The 15,983-nt window shown below is 39.9% G+C and overlaps 1 protein-coding gene across 1 annotated transcript in view; it reads left to right on the top strand.

The window, feature by feature from the left end:
- The first annotated feature begins 467 nt into the window (after window positions 1-467).
- Window positions 468-15,983, top strand: part of LOC103181212 (band 4.1-like protein 4B) — a 64,514-nt gene continuing 48,998 nt past the window's right edge. Inside the window, exons 1-2 of the mRNA XM_007897520.2 lie at window positions 468-502; window positions 3,738-3,916. Coding sequence (XP_007895711.2) covers window positions 468-502; window positions 3,738-3,916 — 214 coding nt within the window. The remainder of the gene's footprint in view (window positions 503-3,737; window positions 3,917-15,983) is intronic.

The raw sequence follows: 15,983 nt of genomic DNA, 5'->3' as shown, positions 1-15,983 counted from the left end.
TGGCCAGGACCCTGAGAGAAACTCCTTTTCCCTTTGTGAATAGTGTCACGCAGTCTTTAAAATCCACATTAATAGGCAGACAGATCATTTTGTAAACCTGTAGTGTAATTTTTCAAATATAATATTGAACAAATGTTGGAAATGTGAAGGAGAAATAAGTAATAAAAAAAATGTTTACCATGAAAAAACAACATAAGATTGGTGATGTATAGCTCTGTAGGATAGAGAAATGTTTAACAGAATAGTATAATAAGTGATGAAAAAAATTACTTAGTTACAGTATGGAAATAAGCCAATCTGCCCAACTCGTCCATGCAAACATGAACAGTTAATTTTGAAGAACCCAGATATGGTGGAAGAAAGCAACCGAGTTTGGAACTATAAATACTGAAGCTGTAAATCTATTGCATCTTCACAACCTACAGAGTATATTCATAGAAGATACTGAAAAATTAAGTTAAAAAGTCATGAACCTAAGAGAGGACAAGGAACAAAGGGTCTGGTAAATCGGATTCACAGGACTCAAAGGAGCAGCACAGGTGGACAAGATTATATTTACATTTTTTATGGCCGTAGTACCTTTGCTGCAAATATTCATCTCTCATGGCACAATAACTTGCATCACAAGTACAGTCAGCAAGCAAGCATAAATAGTAGGGAGTTATTTACTCTGTTGGATTTCAGTGTAAAAATACCCACCTTATCTCTGAGTTGTCTAATACTGCAAATTAGAGTCATGTCAACCTCATATTAACACCTGATGAAAAGTTCCTGTGGATTTCAGTTTGAAATCAAACGTCAGTGCATTAAAGGTGATGTAATGCCTCCTACCAAATGAACCACCCATGACCATGTTCAGTATAAATCCTGTACAGACTGCTCAGTTTCCTAACATTCTGTTCAGGCATGGGAAAGATGTAATCATAAGAATTAGGAGCAGGAGTAGGCCATTTGGCCCCTCGAGCCTGCCCCGCCATTCAATAAGATCATGGCTGATCTATTCTAACCCCACCTACCCGCTTTATCCCCATATCCCTTTATCCACAAGAAATCTATCAATCTCAGTCTTGAATGGGGTTAAATACAACAACAACAACTTGGATTTATATAGCGCCCTCCACGCCGGACGGTGTCTCAGAGCGCTTGAATTCTGTCTGTGAGCATCAATTCTGTGAGCAAAATATCTTCCTTTATTCATAACAGACTTTATCTCTTTCATACAGATTGAACCATCTCCTGTGTCACTGAATTCCAATAAAATACAAAATTGCATTTGTAAAGCACCTTTCACATTGGGAGGACGTCGGACTAGGACCCAAGCGGGGAGGGGGGGAGGCAGAGAGGGTAGGAGGTGGCCGAAGGCTCGGTCGAAGAGAGGGTCTTGAGGTGTGCCTTGAAGGAGGCAAGAGAGGGAGCAAGACGAAGGGAATGTGGGATGGAGTTTCAGAGGTTGGGGGCAGTGAGGCTGAAGGCCCGAATGCCAATGGTGGGACGGGCTGGGCGGGGGCCATGGAGCAGGCTGGACGGAGCCTGCTGAGCGGACAGGTTGATAAGGGATTAGCAAGTAGGAGGGGGCAAGGCCGTTGAGGGCCTTGAGGGTGAGGACGAGGATTTTGAACTCGAACCTCTGAGGGATGGGGAACCAGTGGAGCCAGGCGAGGGTGGGTGTGATGGGGTCATGGAGCCAGGTGCGGGAGAGGATACGAGCTGCAGAGCTTGGGATAATCTGTATTTTATGGAGATGGTGGAAGTATTTAGTCATTTCATGAATAAAAGCAGAAATGTACAGTAATAGGGAATTATTATAAAGTTAAATTTGGAGCTAAAATGGTTAAAAGTGAAGACAGAAAACATTTCTTCATTGTGAGAATATGTAATGGTAGGTCATAAATACAGAATTGGTTGAGGTGCTGAAATGTAGATAGATAGTGGTAAGCCAGAGTATTAAGGGATAATTATCCTAGCATTTCATGTCAGAAAGCACTTCACAGGATTTACTGTAACGTCTAGTGTCTTGTGTAATGTAGGCAAAGATTCAGAGAATAAAAGTATGACTGCAATAGCAACTTGCAATTATATATTCTAGATCATCATCCCCTTTAGTTATAAATCCCATATGCTTTGTGATTCAGGTGGATATAAAGGGACCACCTGTCATTCGTATTCTCCAATGAAATTGCTTGCATTTACCCCAAATTCAAATTAATTGGGTCATTTTTATGGAGTACTCATGTTTACAGGACATTATGACTACACATTAGCTGCCATGTTATATTACAATAGTCACTTGGTTTCCTATCAATTATATTTTATAATAATTGTTTCATACATTATCTCTGACCTCGGTCCCCTCCTCTTAATGCTCCCCCTTGGCGACATCATCTGCAGACATGGGGTCAAGTTCCACATGTACGCGGATGTTCAACCCTCAACTGTCCTTTCTCCCACATATCCGTGCCATGACACGCCCTACCTTCCCCCACCTCCGCAACATTGCCCAACTCTGCCAGGGCCTCACCCCTCAGGCTGCCAAAACCCTCATACACGCATTCATCACCTCAAGCCTCAACTACAGAAACTCCTTGTTGGCTTCCCCAACTCTTCCCTCCACAAGCTGCAGATCATCCAGAACTCTGCAGCTCATGTCCTTGCCCGCACCAGGCTCCATGACATTATCACCCCCATCCTTGCCCAACTCCACTGGCTCCCCATCCCTCAGAGGATAGAATTCAATATTCTCGTCCTCACTTTCAAGACCCTCCATGGCCTTACCCCCTCCTACATCTCTGGCCTGATAACCACCTATCAACCTGTCCACTCCCTCCACTCAGCAGGCTCTGGCCTGCTCCAAATCACCGCCCGACCCACCCTACCATCAGCGGCCAGGCTTTCAGCCTCCCTGCCCCCTCTCTTTGGAATTCCATCCCACAATCCCTTCACCTTGCTCCCCCTCTTGCCTCCTTCAAGGCACGACTCAAGATCCTCCTTTGGGACCGTGCCTTCAGCTGCCCTCCTTACCCCCTCTGCCCTCCCTCATCCCAACCCTGCCCCCCAAGCTCGGGTCCTGATCTGTGATCAGCCCCTTGGGATGACCTCCCAACATGAAAGGCGCTTTACAAATGTAATTTTGTTGTTCTATGATGAAATATTTTTCCGAATATTCTTTTATTAACATGTATGTGTGAATCAGCATGCCCAAGAGAACATCATTCATCACCTGTTGAATAACGCAAGAAGGTGAATTCCAATGCATAAGTGCAATAATCTGCATTATGAAATACATATCTATGTACTACAATAAGATTTTGCTTGGAATTTTAGAATTTACTTAGACCAAATCAAGGAGTAGTACTAAGGCACTCTTCTTCCATTTCACATCATTGTGAGTTGTATCCACTTGTTTTTTCCCACAAATATTTCTCCAGTGATGTTGCAGATAAGCAGCAAAAGGTTTTGATCTGACTCAGCACTGGGTTCCACACAACTTGGGCTTATTGTTATTTTATGAATGTTTGTGCTAGTGTAAACATTGTACAGCAGCAAATAGAGGTAAAATGGTCTTGAGTTGAACAAAAAGCCTTGGTCCTAGATTTGTAACTCAAGCTGCGGTTTAATATTATTTTATAATCACAACCTTTCCCTCCCCCCATCCTCTTCCTTTTTTAGGAATATGTTAACTAACAAGTTTGGTTTCATTCTTGTGAGTTTATTTTACTTTATTGTACCTAAAATTGCAGCCATCCTTTGGTAGCACCATTGTTAAACAGCAGTGACCTGCAGCAGTTCAGTATAGAAGAGAATGGCGGAACACCATTTACTGGGTCAGCTATTGGAAGACGTCACCACCCTAACCATGGTCTGATCCCTTTGGAGTTGGAGGATACAGATACTTACCATTGTATGCCGAGTCCAAACAGTAAGTACTATGATACCCATTTAAAGAACTTTGTTGAGAAATGTAAAGTGCTTGAATGTTTATCAGAATGTGCATTGGTGTAACTATCTCATCAAAGTTTGTTAATATCTCATTTATGCTGTGAGTTTTCCATTGACTGCAGGGAGAACCCGTGTTTCCCTAAGGTTGAACTGGCTCAGCGAAGAAAAAACTTGGCAGGTTCTGAGTAATTCAAGCTATTATTGTTGCCAACCTTATCTGTGTATGGACATATCTTCAACTCTGGGCCAAAATGTGAGTTGGACAGTCCTTGTTTGTCAAGTGCCGTGCTCTGACAGTTAACAATTTATACTTGGAATACTTACTATGCCAGAGATTACCTATTATGCCAAATATGCAAATGAGTGCAAATGAAGTTAATATTTAAGTTCATATTTGTGTGTAAAGCACAGATGCGTGCCGCTGACCACACTGGCTCAAATCTAATTTAATGGTCCATCAGCAGATCTGGCTGCACCTTATCAAAACTTACCGCTCAGCCTTCGCCTGTGCTAAATCGTCCTTCTGCTCCAAGACAATCTTGGAGGCCAAGGACAACCCCAGGCTACTCTTCTCCATCACCAACCGGCTCCTCCGCCCACCCTCTCATGCCTCGCCCATCCTCACCTCAAATGCCAAAGGTGATCACTGTGAGGTGATGCTGGACTTCCTCAAAACCAAAGTCGACGGGATCCTCTCAAGTGCCTCTGCCCTTCCATCTACTACCCCCTCCACATCTCCCTCTCACAGCCCGGTCTCTACCCATCCCTCCCTCCACACCTTCGAATTTGTCTCCCCATCCTCTCTCATCACCAATATAACCCACATGAAACCGACCACCTGCTCCCTTGACCCCATCCCTACCCCTCTCCTTACCTCCGAGCTCTACCTCCTTGACCCTCTACTTACAGACATCATAAACCTCTCCCTGTCCACTGGCACCATTCCCACCCCTTTAAAAATGGCCGTCATCACTCCTATTCTTAAAAAAACCCTCCCTTGACTGCTCTCAAATTAGCACCCCATCTCCAACCTCCCTTTCTCTTCCATGGTCCTGGAACGAGTCGTTGCTTCCCAGCTTCACTCCTTCCTCTCCCGTCACTCCCTTCACGAATCTCTCCAATCGGGTTTCCGTGCCGCCCACAGCACAGAAACAGCTTTGATCAAAGTGACATTTTGTCCATCTGTGACCAGGGCTCCCTCTGCCTCCTTGTCCTCCTTGACCTCTCTGCTGTCTTTGATACCGTTGACCTTGAATGGATCAGATCCTATATTTCACACCGTCTCCACTTCATCGCCACAAACGGTTCCTCCTCTAGCCCCCACACCGTCTTGTTCGGCGTTCCTCAGGGCTCTGTCTCCTCCTCTTCAATATCTATATGCTTCCTCTTGGTGACATCATCCGCATCAACTCCATATCTCTTTGCCTCCACTCTTGACTCGAGGACCACTGCTTTTCTGACCGATTGTCTGTCAGACATCAACTCCTGAATGAGAGCTAACTTTCTTCAGTTGAACGTCAACAAGACCGAGGTTCTCCTAATTGGCTCCCGTCAGTGTCTCCACACCTCAGGCACTGACAACATCACCATCCAAGGATGCACATTCCACCTTACTGAGCCAATCTGGAACCTTAGCATATTGTTTGACCCTCAACTATCCTTTGTACCCCACATCTGTGCCATGACGCGCTCTGCTTTCCCCCAGCTCCGTTAGTGTCTCACACCGCAGGCCGCCGAAACCCTCATACACGCATTCATAACATCCAACTATGCAAACTCCCTGCTTGTCGACCTCCTTCACTCCTCCCTCCATAGGCTGCGGATCACCCAGATCTCTGCAGCCCGTGTCCTTTCCCACACTAGGTTCTGTGACCCTATCACCACCATCCTCGCCTGACACCACTGACTTTCCATCACACAGAGGATACAGTTCAAGATTCTGTTCCTCACCTTCAAAGCCCTCCATGGCCTTACACCGCCCTCCTCTGCGATCTCCTAACCCCCTACCGACCTACCCGTTCCCTCCGCTCAATGGGTTCGGGCCTGTTTCACGTCCCCTGTCTCGCCCGCCCCACCATTGGCTGGCCAGCCTTCAGTTACTCTGCCCCACCCTCTAGAACTCCATCTCGCAGTCCCTCCGCCTTGCTCCCTCCATTGCCTCCTTCAAAATCCACCTCAAGACCTTCCTCTTCGACTGTGCCTTCGATCACCCTCGTTCCCCCCCCTCACTGATTATTGAGCTGATGTCTTTTAATATTTGTTAGGGCTTCATATCTTAGTTTCCTCCTCCTCACTGACATTTCCTATTGAATACTTCACTTGTTCTAGCAGCTGTTGTACATTGGAACAAAGATGGGGAGTATCATGGCTTTTAAAATCAAATCTATATGATATGAGAGAGGCATTTTACTACTCACCTATGACCAATGACTTACTCTAGAATATTAATTTGCTTCATCGCATACATTCCATTTAGCTGTTATTTGTTTGATGGCTCATCGAATAAAGTCTTATAAATGGAAAACACTTTCTCCCACTAGTACTCTGAAAGCTTTTTATTAGCTTTTTGTAAAAATAAAAATTAAAATAGCTTTAAATCTACAGCTTCAGTTTTCTACTAAGCAGTTGGTTCTGATCCATTTTCTGAAGTGATTAGAATTCTTCCCTTCCTTCTTCTCTCTCTCCCCTACCCCTCCTGCCCACCACTGGAGTCCATGCCACATATTTGTTATTTTATACAATCTGCGGTCTGTTCAGTTCAGTCATTCCTGACATCTCCAGTAATGATATCTGTATTATAACAATCATACATATGAATCATCATTTAACAAAAATGCCAGTCCATGAAATAACATAATATTCTGGATTTATGATACCCTAATGGTTAATAAAGTAGGATTTATTTTCTAGCCTGTTCACAAGGATAATTTGTTTGCAAACTAATGTCTTTCCATGTTTGCAAAGTACAACCCTTATGGAACTTTTCTCATTAATTTACTCTTTCTGATGCATTCACTGTAGATATTTACATTTATTTTATGTTTTCTTTGTTTGTTTGACAGATATGGCTTTTCTCTTTCTTTGTGTCCATATTTCAAAGATCTCAGCTCTATGTTAAAATTAATATTTCCCTTCACTGATGATTATTCACTCAATTTAGTTTATAATCACACAAGGGAAGACAACACTTAATCCAAAAGGATTACAAATGTAATTAGCTTTAGTTTTAAAATATTTACAATATGTGCCTTTTAAAAATGCAGATTAAATGATAAAATTGAGAATATTGGTTTTAATGAATGTGTTAATATTAGTTGCAATATATTTGAGCTTGTCAGATTAATAAAATTAATGGAACCACATGGGAACTTCTGATCTCTGCCATGCATCTAGGTAGATAATGAGCAGAGGTTAGTGCTCTGAGAGAGGGAAATTTAGTGATCAAAGAGCCGGCACAGAGACAATGGGCCGAATGGCCTCCTTCTGTGCTGTATAATTCTATGATTCTATGATATCAGCTGCAGCCATTCTTGAACATATCAGAAACTAACTATAAAGAGCTGGGAGTGTTTGCTTGCTTGTCCGCTCTGTTGACTTGTGAAGGGTGGTAATTCATGGAGATGCAAATAAAAACAAATCCAATTTGTCCTTCCTTTCTTCATTAAATCTACAACAAAACAGGCCGTTCAGCCTGATTCCATGCCAGTGTTTATACTTCATAAGTCTCCATCCATCCTAATCCAAACTTCTCCCTTACCCTTCTGTTCCTCCTTACTATTTCATGTATATTAATATTGGAGTAAATCTTTACTGTCTAAATAATCATTAAGTAATATTTTAAGTCTTTGTAATCTTTAAGGGATATTTATTTATTTGCTGTCTGCTTGAACTTTGTTCACAGTTCATAAAATCATTGAATGTTTGCAGCATAGAAGTGATCATGGTTGTGCTGGTGCTGGTCTAACTCTGAACCCCATTCGATTGACCCAGATACCATTTCCCTACTCTTTTCCCATACCCACCAGTATTATTTAGTGAATTACCTTTGTGCTGTTTCTTCATAATTTTGCTTTGTATCCCCATTATTTCCTTAATGTTGCTTTTATTTCCTGTTTGCTCTTCATGTTATTACAGTTGAATGCATTGAGCTGTTTTTCGCACATGTTCTGGCGCATGAAATCCTCATTTGCACTCTCTTTATCCTTTGCCTGGCCTTGCCAATGCCGATATCCTTAAACAGTTGTTTCACTACAATTGCTCATCATCTATTCCGCTTGTTATATATCCATTTCAAGTTATTGAACCAGCTATTAAAATGTCTGAAATTCCATTTGTGGTGTGCAGCACTTTTTAAAAAAAAAGATTGTAGAAATTGTTTTTGAATAGAAACCGACTTGAGACTTCCACAATCCATTACTCAAGTTGTAACACAATTATTATAAAACTCTCAATGAAGTAGGTAACTTTTAAAATTGAAAGTAATATTTTTTCAGTCACATGATTGGGAAACTGACATTTATGTATAATAATACTTGTAATTTTCTCTCAGAGATATCATAATATGGATTCTACCAATTGACGATTTCAACCTTTTAGGTTTCAGTTACTTAGATTATATTGACATGTATTTTAGGGTTTTAATCATAAAAAGATTATTAAATATCAAACATATGCAAATCGGTGACTAGATACTTGCATCCTCTTTTGTGACTTTGTAAATCACTTGTGCTTTGCTTTTATAATTTATAACATTATCTGAATTCCTCAGTCATGTAGTTTGTAACTCATTCCAATCTAGCTATTGTTTGTTACTATAATTATTCTCTGAGGAATTAGCAGGTAGAAGTTAACACGCTGCTTTTGGCTCGTGTTAATTGCAGCCCCAGCAGTGGTTGCTGTCATCTGCCAGATACAACAACTTGCATTTATGTAGTGCCTTTCAAGATGGGTAGCATCTCAGAATGCTCACCAATGACAGAGTTGATGCTGAGCCAGTGAGAAAGGGGAGGTGTCCATAGACACGGTCAAAGAGGACAGCCTTCAGATGCGATTTGAATACTGGTAAAGAGGGGATAAGGCGGAGGGATTGAGGCAGATATACCAGAAACGTCACAAATAAACATCCTACCTTAAGTGGAAAAAATCATATTTAGTCTCCCAAAAGATCAGTGAGGGAATTCCCCTTGTGATGTGGGACTGAATCAAAGAGACTCAGCTTTGGTGTATTGTCTGTGCTACGTTAGCTGATCTCTGCCAGGTCATGGTTAAGGTGCTGCAATTACTCTGCATCCCTGGGCTAGGACGGTCTTTTAAAAGCATGGCACATTCAGGAGGACACCTTAAAGCACCAGACATTGCTGAATGATGATAGAAAGCATGGTCAACGAGATACATCTCTTTAATCTCTTTACTCTTTCAAACAGGTCTGCATATAATACTAGAATACAAAAGGATTGAAATCAATGATGTGCATGCAAACTTTTTTTGAAATTGATTTTGCAGGTGTTGTGATCTTCTGTGTTTTGTTGTTCACCCTGTCAAAAAATGTTTTGCCCTAAACTGTGCCAGTTACCACCACTTAGAGCTTTCACTTAGTAAAGGTATATTTCTGCAGTAGTTTTCCCAACAATGGTCCTGACATTTTCAGATTTTTCTTCCATTAAAATTCTCCCTTGGAGCATTTTTGAGATGAGTTCAGTAAAAATGGGATTAAATCAGTGCAAAGACTGGTGAGGATATTAAGGGTTGTTATCGCTGACCTTGCTGACTGATCATTTTACTTTGGCCTTGAAGCTGTCTTTTAAAAGCATGAGATTCTGGCATTGCAGGTATTTAGAGGACGGGACAGGGCAAAGAGAACAAGTATTGAACAGCACTGGTTTAACTGATGGTTTTAAAATGAAAAATGACACTTCTAGCAATAGTAAGGTAGTTAATACCGTTATAAGACCATCGGATAAGAATTCAATTCTATAGAACAAAGGGGGGAGAAAAGAACCACAATAAATTAATACATTCTTATCAGTGGCACTCTTTTTTGAGATATTTTATACATATGCTGCACTTTTTATTTAATTGCAAATTTCCTTTCCCTCCCCTTTTTACACTTGTCACAGTGCATAGCTCATTTAGAATGAGCACCAGACTTCAGACCAGAACCTTCTGGGTTTAATCATAATTCAAGGGAAGTATACTTTAATCTGTTTAATATACAGTCCACAAGGAATTGAAATTGACTTTTATACGAGTTGATATGAGCTGGACTTTCCCTCTAAGCACCTTGGGCTGAAAGGAAAGTATGGATTGGAGGAAGACACCTGAGTCTGAAATGTAGCAGTTACATGACCATTAAAATGCATAGAATGATCCAGCATGGAAATTGGCCATTCAGCCCAACCATTTTGTGATGGTGTTTATATTCCACGCAAGCTCCCACTCCTCATATACTCCTCTGATACCTACTTCAGGTATGCGTCAAATTTCTTCATAAATACTTCATTGTTTTTTGCTTTAGCGTCCACCAATGCATTTTGTAATCTCACCACTCTCTGTGTAAAGAATTTCTTCCTAGAAACCAACTATGTTTTAGAGCAACTATCATTTTACCAATCAGAAAAGAAAATAATAGCAATCACAAGACATAACACATTTTAACATTGATTTTTTTCATCTGGATCAGTGATGTGTCCCAGAGAATCTCCTTTAGATACTATTGCAATATCCCTTTGCACATTTACACACTGTACCGTTTTGTAAATGTCTTCAGTATTCCTTAAAAATAGACCTTATATTGGCTTTTGGTTCCTAATACAATATATTTGCATTGATTTTGTTTTGTGCCAAAAATATATGTTGACAGGTTTGTATTAACAAAAATAAAATAGGTTAAATTGTTTGGAGGTGAAAGAACATAATAGGTTAAAGATTAAAATAGATTAAAATGAACAAGTACTTGTTTTGAAGATAGTATTACAAAACCAGCAGTTGGGGATCTGCAATTCAGTCTCATGAGACTGTCTGAGTTTATTGAGACCAAAGTACAAACCACATCAATGCCTTCCTTTGAAAGCAAGAGGATCTTTTCTACCTCCCTCTTTAATATTTTCTTCAGGAACTGAACATTGTGTAGTGTATGAGTCTTTAGTGTGGTAGGTATATATGAGAATGAAGACTTTGTTTTGCTCTCAGTTCCATTACTAGTGGTGTGGAGCATCTAAAAACTAGTCTATTTTAACAAGTAGAAGTGTTGACTGCCCTCTCTGTAAACGCATTAATGTCTGGTATCTGGTTGTACCTTATCAATTTTATGGCACCGAATGCACATGCGTTAAACTACATCTAGATATCATTGACCATGGTCCAGTTAATTATTACCATGACAATAGCAATCCTATTCAATGTGCCTATTCAATGCATAGCTGTTTAACTCTGTGTGTGTGTGTGTGTGTGTGTGAGTCATATTTATGTATGGACAGTTTCAGTTTACTACAGACTGCAAATTGAAACATAAAGCTATCCTGGTCAACAATCCCCCAAATAAAATTGGTGACTCACTCCATGACTGTTTGTGGGACATTGCTGTGCGCCTCTGGCTGCTGCATTTCACCCACAAAATATACAGTCAGTCCACTTTACAGTATATCCTGTGAAGCGCTTTGAGACGTCTTAACAACATGATAAGGCACAATATCAAATGCGAATCATAGAATATTACAGCACAGAAGGAGGCCATTCAGCCTATCATGCCTGTGCCGGCTCTTTGGAAGAGCTACCTATTCAGTCCCACTCCCCCGCTTTTTCCCCATACCTTAATTTTTTCCTTTTCAAGTACCTATCTAATTCCCTTCTGAAAGTTGTTATTGAACCTATAAACTCTGCCCTTTATAGAGTGGTACTCACAATATAACCCAGAATCCATTTGCAGCTTCACTGCTCTTTGCCTTTGAGACTCAGTAGATGTTACACTCTTTGGGTTTTGTTTGCGTTTGACCCAGCTGTAGCATATTGACTGAGCTGGGATTCAGCACTGCTGTCCTCAAAGAGAGAAAACAAGAAGTAGAGCCATAAGGGGTTGCCCAAGCCCTAGACGCAGTGCGTGAGATTGAAGTGAGGTTCATCCCAATCTTAGAGGAATGAGCTATGAGCAATGGTAAGATAAGCTAGAGCTCTGCAATTTTGAGAGAAGACGACTTAGAGGGGACATAGAGCTATACAAAATTTTAATTACATTGAAAAAATAAACCCAGATCAATATTTTAGAATGTATAAAGACAGTAGAACAAGAGAACATTGGTTTAGAGTTTTAAAGGGCAATTTCAGGACAGCTACCAAGGATTGATAGGCAGAGGGTAATGAATGATTGGAAAAGGTTGCCAGGAAGGTAACTTTATATAGTTATGGAAGAATGATAGGGTGGGTGTTCTGGAGGAACGGGATGGGCTAACGAGCCTTCTTCATCCAGACATTTTGTGATCTTGTGGTAGCCGTATTCCAGCCTTTATGTTGGAAATCCAAGGGCTCAAAGGATCCTATGGGTTTTTTCTGTTCCTCTAGGGTTCCACTTTGGAGCTGCCCACAATAACCCTATTGAAACCAAAAATCACAGAACCAGATCTCTACCTCATCACTGCTGTGCACAGTCTTAGGAAACTCGTGAATGTGGCATGCGAGCTAGGCATTGAGCAAAAATTGATTGAGAAGCACTGCTTGAAAGGAAAGTGGTTTCTATAAGAATAAGAATAATCCTTGCATTTGATATTGTGCCTTATCACGTTGTTGAGACGTCTCAAAGCGCTTCACAGAATATATTGTAAAGTGAATTGACTGTATTTTGTGAACAAAATGCGGCAGACACATAGTAACGTCCCACAAACAGTTGTGGATTGAGTGACCACATTTTTTTTGAGGGATTATTACCCTGATTAAAGCGAAATGGATGAATAACAGGAGAGAAATTATCATGCGATGGAGCTAAATAAGCAACAGATAAATAGTCTAAATAAATGGAAAGTGAAGACAAAATTGGAAAAGTTCTTTATATTTCAAAATCAACCCATTGTTCCCACAAAGCAATTCATCTAAAATACATACAGACTTTATTGTATTTATCTGCTGCAAACGTACTTGATAGAAGAAAGGCAAAATGTTTACTAAATACATCAAATACATTAGCTGTCTTGTGGTAGCCTTTTTACAGATGTATGATAGTTATGTTTCAATTCAACAACATCGGTTTTACATACCTGATTTAAAAGCTTAAGAAAATTGGATGGACATAATGAGTTGTTTTCTCGGTTGCCAATGAAAAATGCCTTGAAAAGGAACATTTTCAGCTAGTTATGAGGGGAAAATAATCTGATGTCTGCCAAAATATTCACTCCCACAATACCAACAATTTCCATGGGGGAAAATGCTTTCCATCATTAGAAAAATGGGATATTCAACAATCCAACAATCAAACTTAATTATTATAATCACTGCAAACTTAGACCTTTGACACCTCCCCCCATCACCCCATAGAGTTACAGGTAGATTTTTTATACCAAAAATTTGTTTGGAAAATTATGCAAAAAAATTCTATAAAGCATGAAGAAGCCAATATTTACAGTAAAGGAATTTGATATGCTGGCAGCAGAGTTGATGCACAATCCTAAATTCACATTGGAAGCGTAGGAAACAATTGCTTGGCGAGTAATACTATTATCAACAACACAAAAAATCCTTGAGGCACATCCTGAGAACATTTCAGTCATATAAAAAGAGTAGGAAAGTCAAAAGCGTCTTTCAGTGGTTGAATTGAAATTGGAGCTGGTTCAGGAGCCTCAGAACCAAGAGGACAATGTAAACTGTTTCAGAAGAGAGGTTTACCCTTTGAATTTCTGCAGCGGTTAGCGATCTTGAGGTAGGAATGAACTGGTAAGCTTGTCATCCTATTCTGTGTGCTGAACACTTGATATTTCATTAAGTTTGAATGTGCTACTTTACAGTATATTCTGTGAAGCTCTTTGAGACGTCTCGAAGATGTGATAAGGTGCTGTATCAAAAAGATGAGTCAAATATTTTATTAAAGGGTACAAACAGTTATTTATCAACATAAGGTTGTACTTTACATGTGAGAATATGAATATTTTGAAGTTGGAGCGATAGATACCTGCTCAAATTCCATTCATATACTTCATTACCAGTACACAAACCACTGTCGCCCATATGGTAAATGACATACTAGAGTCTAAAATACAGGTTGGACTAACAAAACATTGGTTAATGTCCTTATTTATGTAATTACGTACCAATGAAAAGGATTGTTATATGAACATGAGGATGTATCAAAGGCAAGGATACTTAATCCTTTCTATTGGTTTTGGGCCTCGGTCAATTCTGAGATGAGGATTGCAGTTCTTACAAAGGGAATATAGTCAGCTGTTCGGGAATGATTCCTAACACATGAGAGTGTTGTGTGCATAGTAGAGTAATTGCCTTGTGTATATGAAAACCACTCGAAAATGAACATTGTGATATAATGCCAGCAATTTGTCATTGATGTCTCAGTTCTTGTGACAATAAAAGAAAATCAAATAGATGTTTATCCCCCCCATCCAACATCAGGACACATTGTTTTTGTTTGTATCATCGCTGCTTCTACCTTTATTGTCCACACTCAACAAAACCAAATGCTTATCTGTTCATCTAATATTGCTCTGAGTGATTTCTTAATTTTCTAGTATACGTTACCGGAAAATGTTTAAGGTCATAAGGTTACCTCCCTGTAGCAGTATGGACACAGGGCAGAGGCATTAGATCTAATGCCACATGTGCCAGAAAGCTAAAGCCCCATGGATAATCTAGCTAACTCTTGATTATTTGCTTCAGTTATAACTTCTCCTAACACCTCAAACCACAATGTGTATTTCTCTTTCTGACAGGTAGTTATATAATAGTAATAATTGAAAATTGCAGCAGTTTGGAAAGATCCCATATAGCTCTTTAATCATGTCATAAACCATAATTCAAAAATATCATTATGAATAATGTTATTTCAATACACTGTTAAAGAGCATTATGGCACTTGCATGAAATTTACTTTTTGGGAAGCGTTTTTCAGTTGCATTGATTCACACATCATCAAACAGTACTAGGAAATCTCACTCTCCAGGGTAAACTGTTGGAATTCTTGTTAATTTTAAGATGAACATTCCTCTTATCACTATCTTTTGTAATTTGCAGCACACACTAAGATTTTTGCATGCATGGAATGGCTGGTGTAATAAGGGACCACTGAACAATAACAACAACAACATTACATTTGTATAAACTTAAGATGCATCAGATATTTCAGCTCTGTTCCATAAATATATTTTACAGTTGACCTTATGGCCTAATTGCCTGATTACAGTTTTACTCCATTTTTCATGGGTTTTGCATCTGTAATATCAGTCAGGATTTCAGTATATGGCCTGTGTACAAATTAACTTTCAAACAAACATGGATGAATCATCAGTTGATGGAAGGAATTTTGCGGTCATCAACAAACTGAAATTCTGTGCATGACAAGACCATCTGCGTGAATTTAATTATAATCCTTGCATTTGTTATAGCACCTTTCACGTCTGGAGAATGTCTCAAAGTGCTTCACAGGATGTACTGTAAAGTGTAGTGACTGTATGTTACAGTGTGAGGAATCCCTCACATTTGGATTATCAGACGATGCCTATTTCTCCATCTGTAAAGTCAAGAACACTGACTTTTCTAGATTCCTGCAGTAACATGGAATTTATACAGCTTTGACTTGTATTATTATTTTGGGAGGAAATGAATCAATTGTGACAAATTCACTGTGAAGAGCCTCAATTGCTTCCTGAATATAATTGGACACTGTGCTGTGAACAACAGCCTAATCTCTTGGAGGGGTACAGTTGCAAAATACTTTCAAGGCAACTGTGATATTCACGAGCACAGGTGATGGGTTTGACTAAAGCAATGTTTCCATCTCAAGCCATCTATTCATACATTTTGGACAACCGAACTGCCAATTTAAACCTCTTCATTAA

This window comes from Callorhinchus milii, unplaced genomic scaffold (genome assembly GCF_018977255.1).
Source record: "Callorhinchus milii isolate IMCB2004 unplaced genomic scaffold, IMCB_Cmil_1.0 Scaffold2, whole genome shotgun sequence".
In the NCBI taxonomy this organism is placed as follows: Eukaryota; Metazoa; Chordata; class Chondrichthyes; order Chimaeriformes; family Callorhinchidae; genus Callorhinchus; species Callorhinchus milii.
This window is presented reverse-complemented; position numbering and strand designations above follow the sequence as displayed.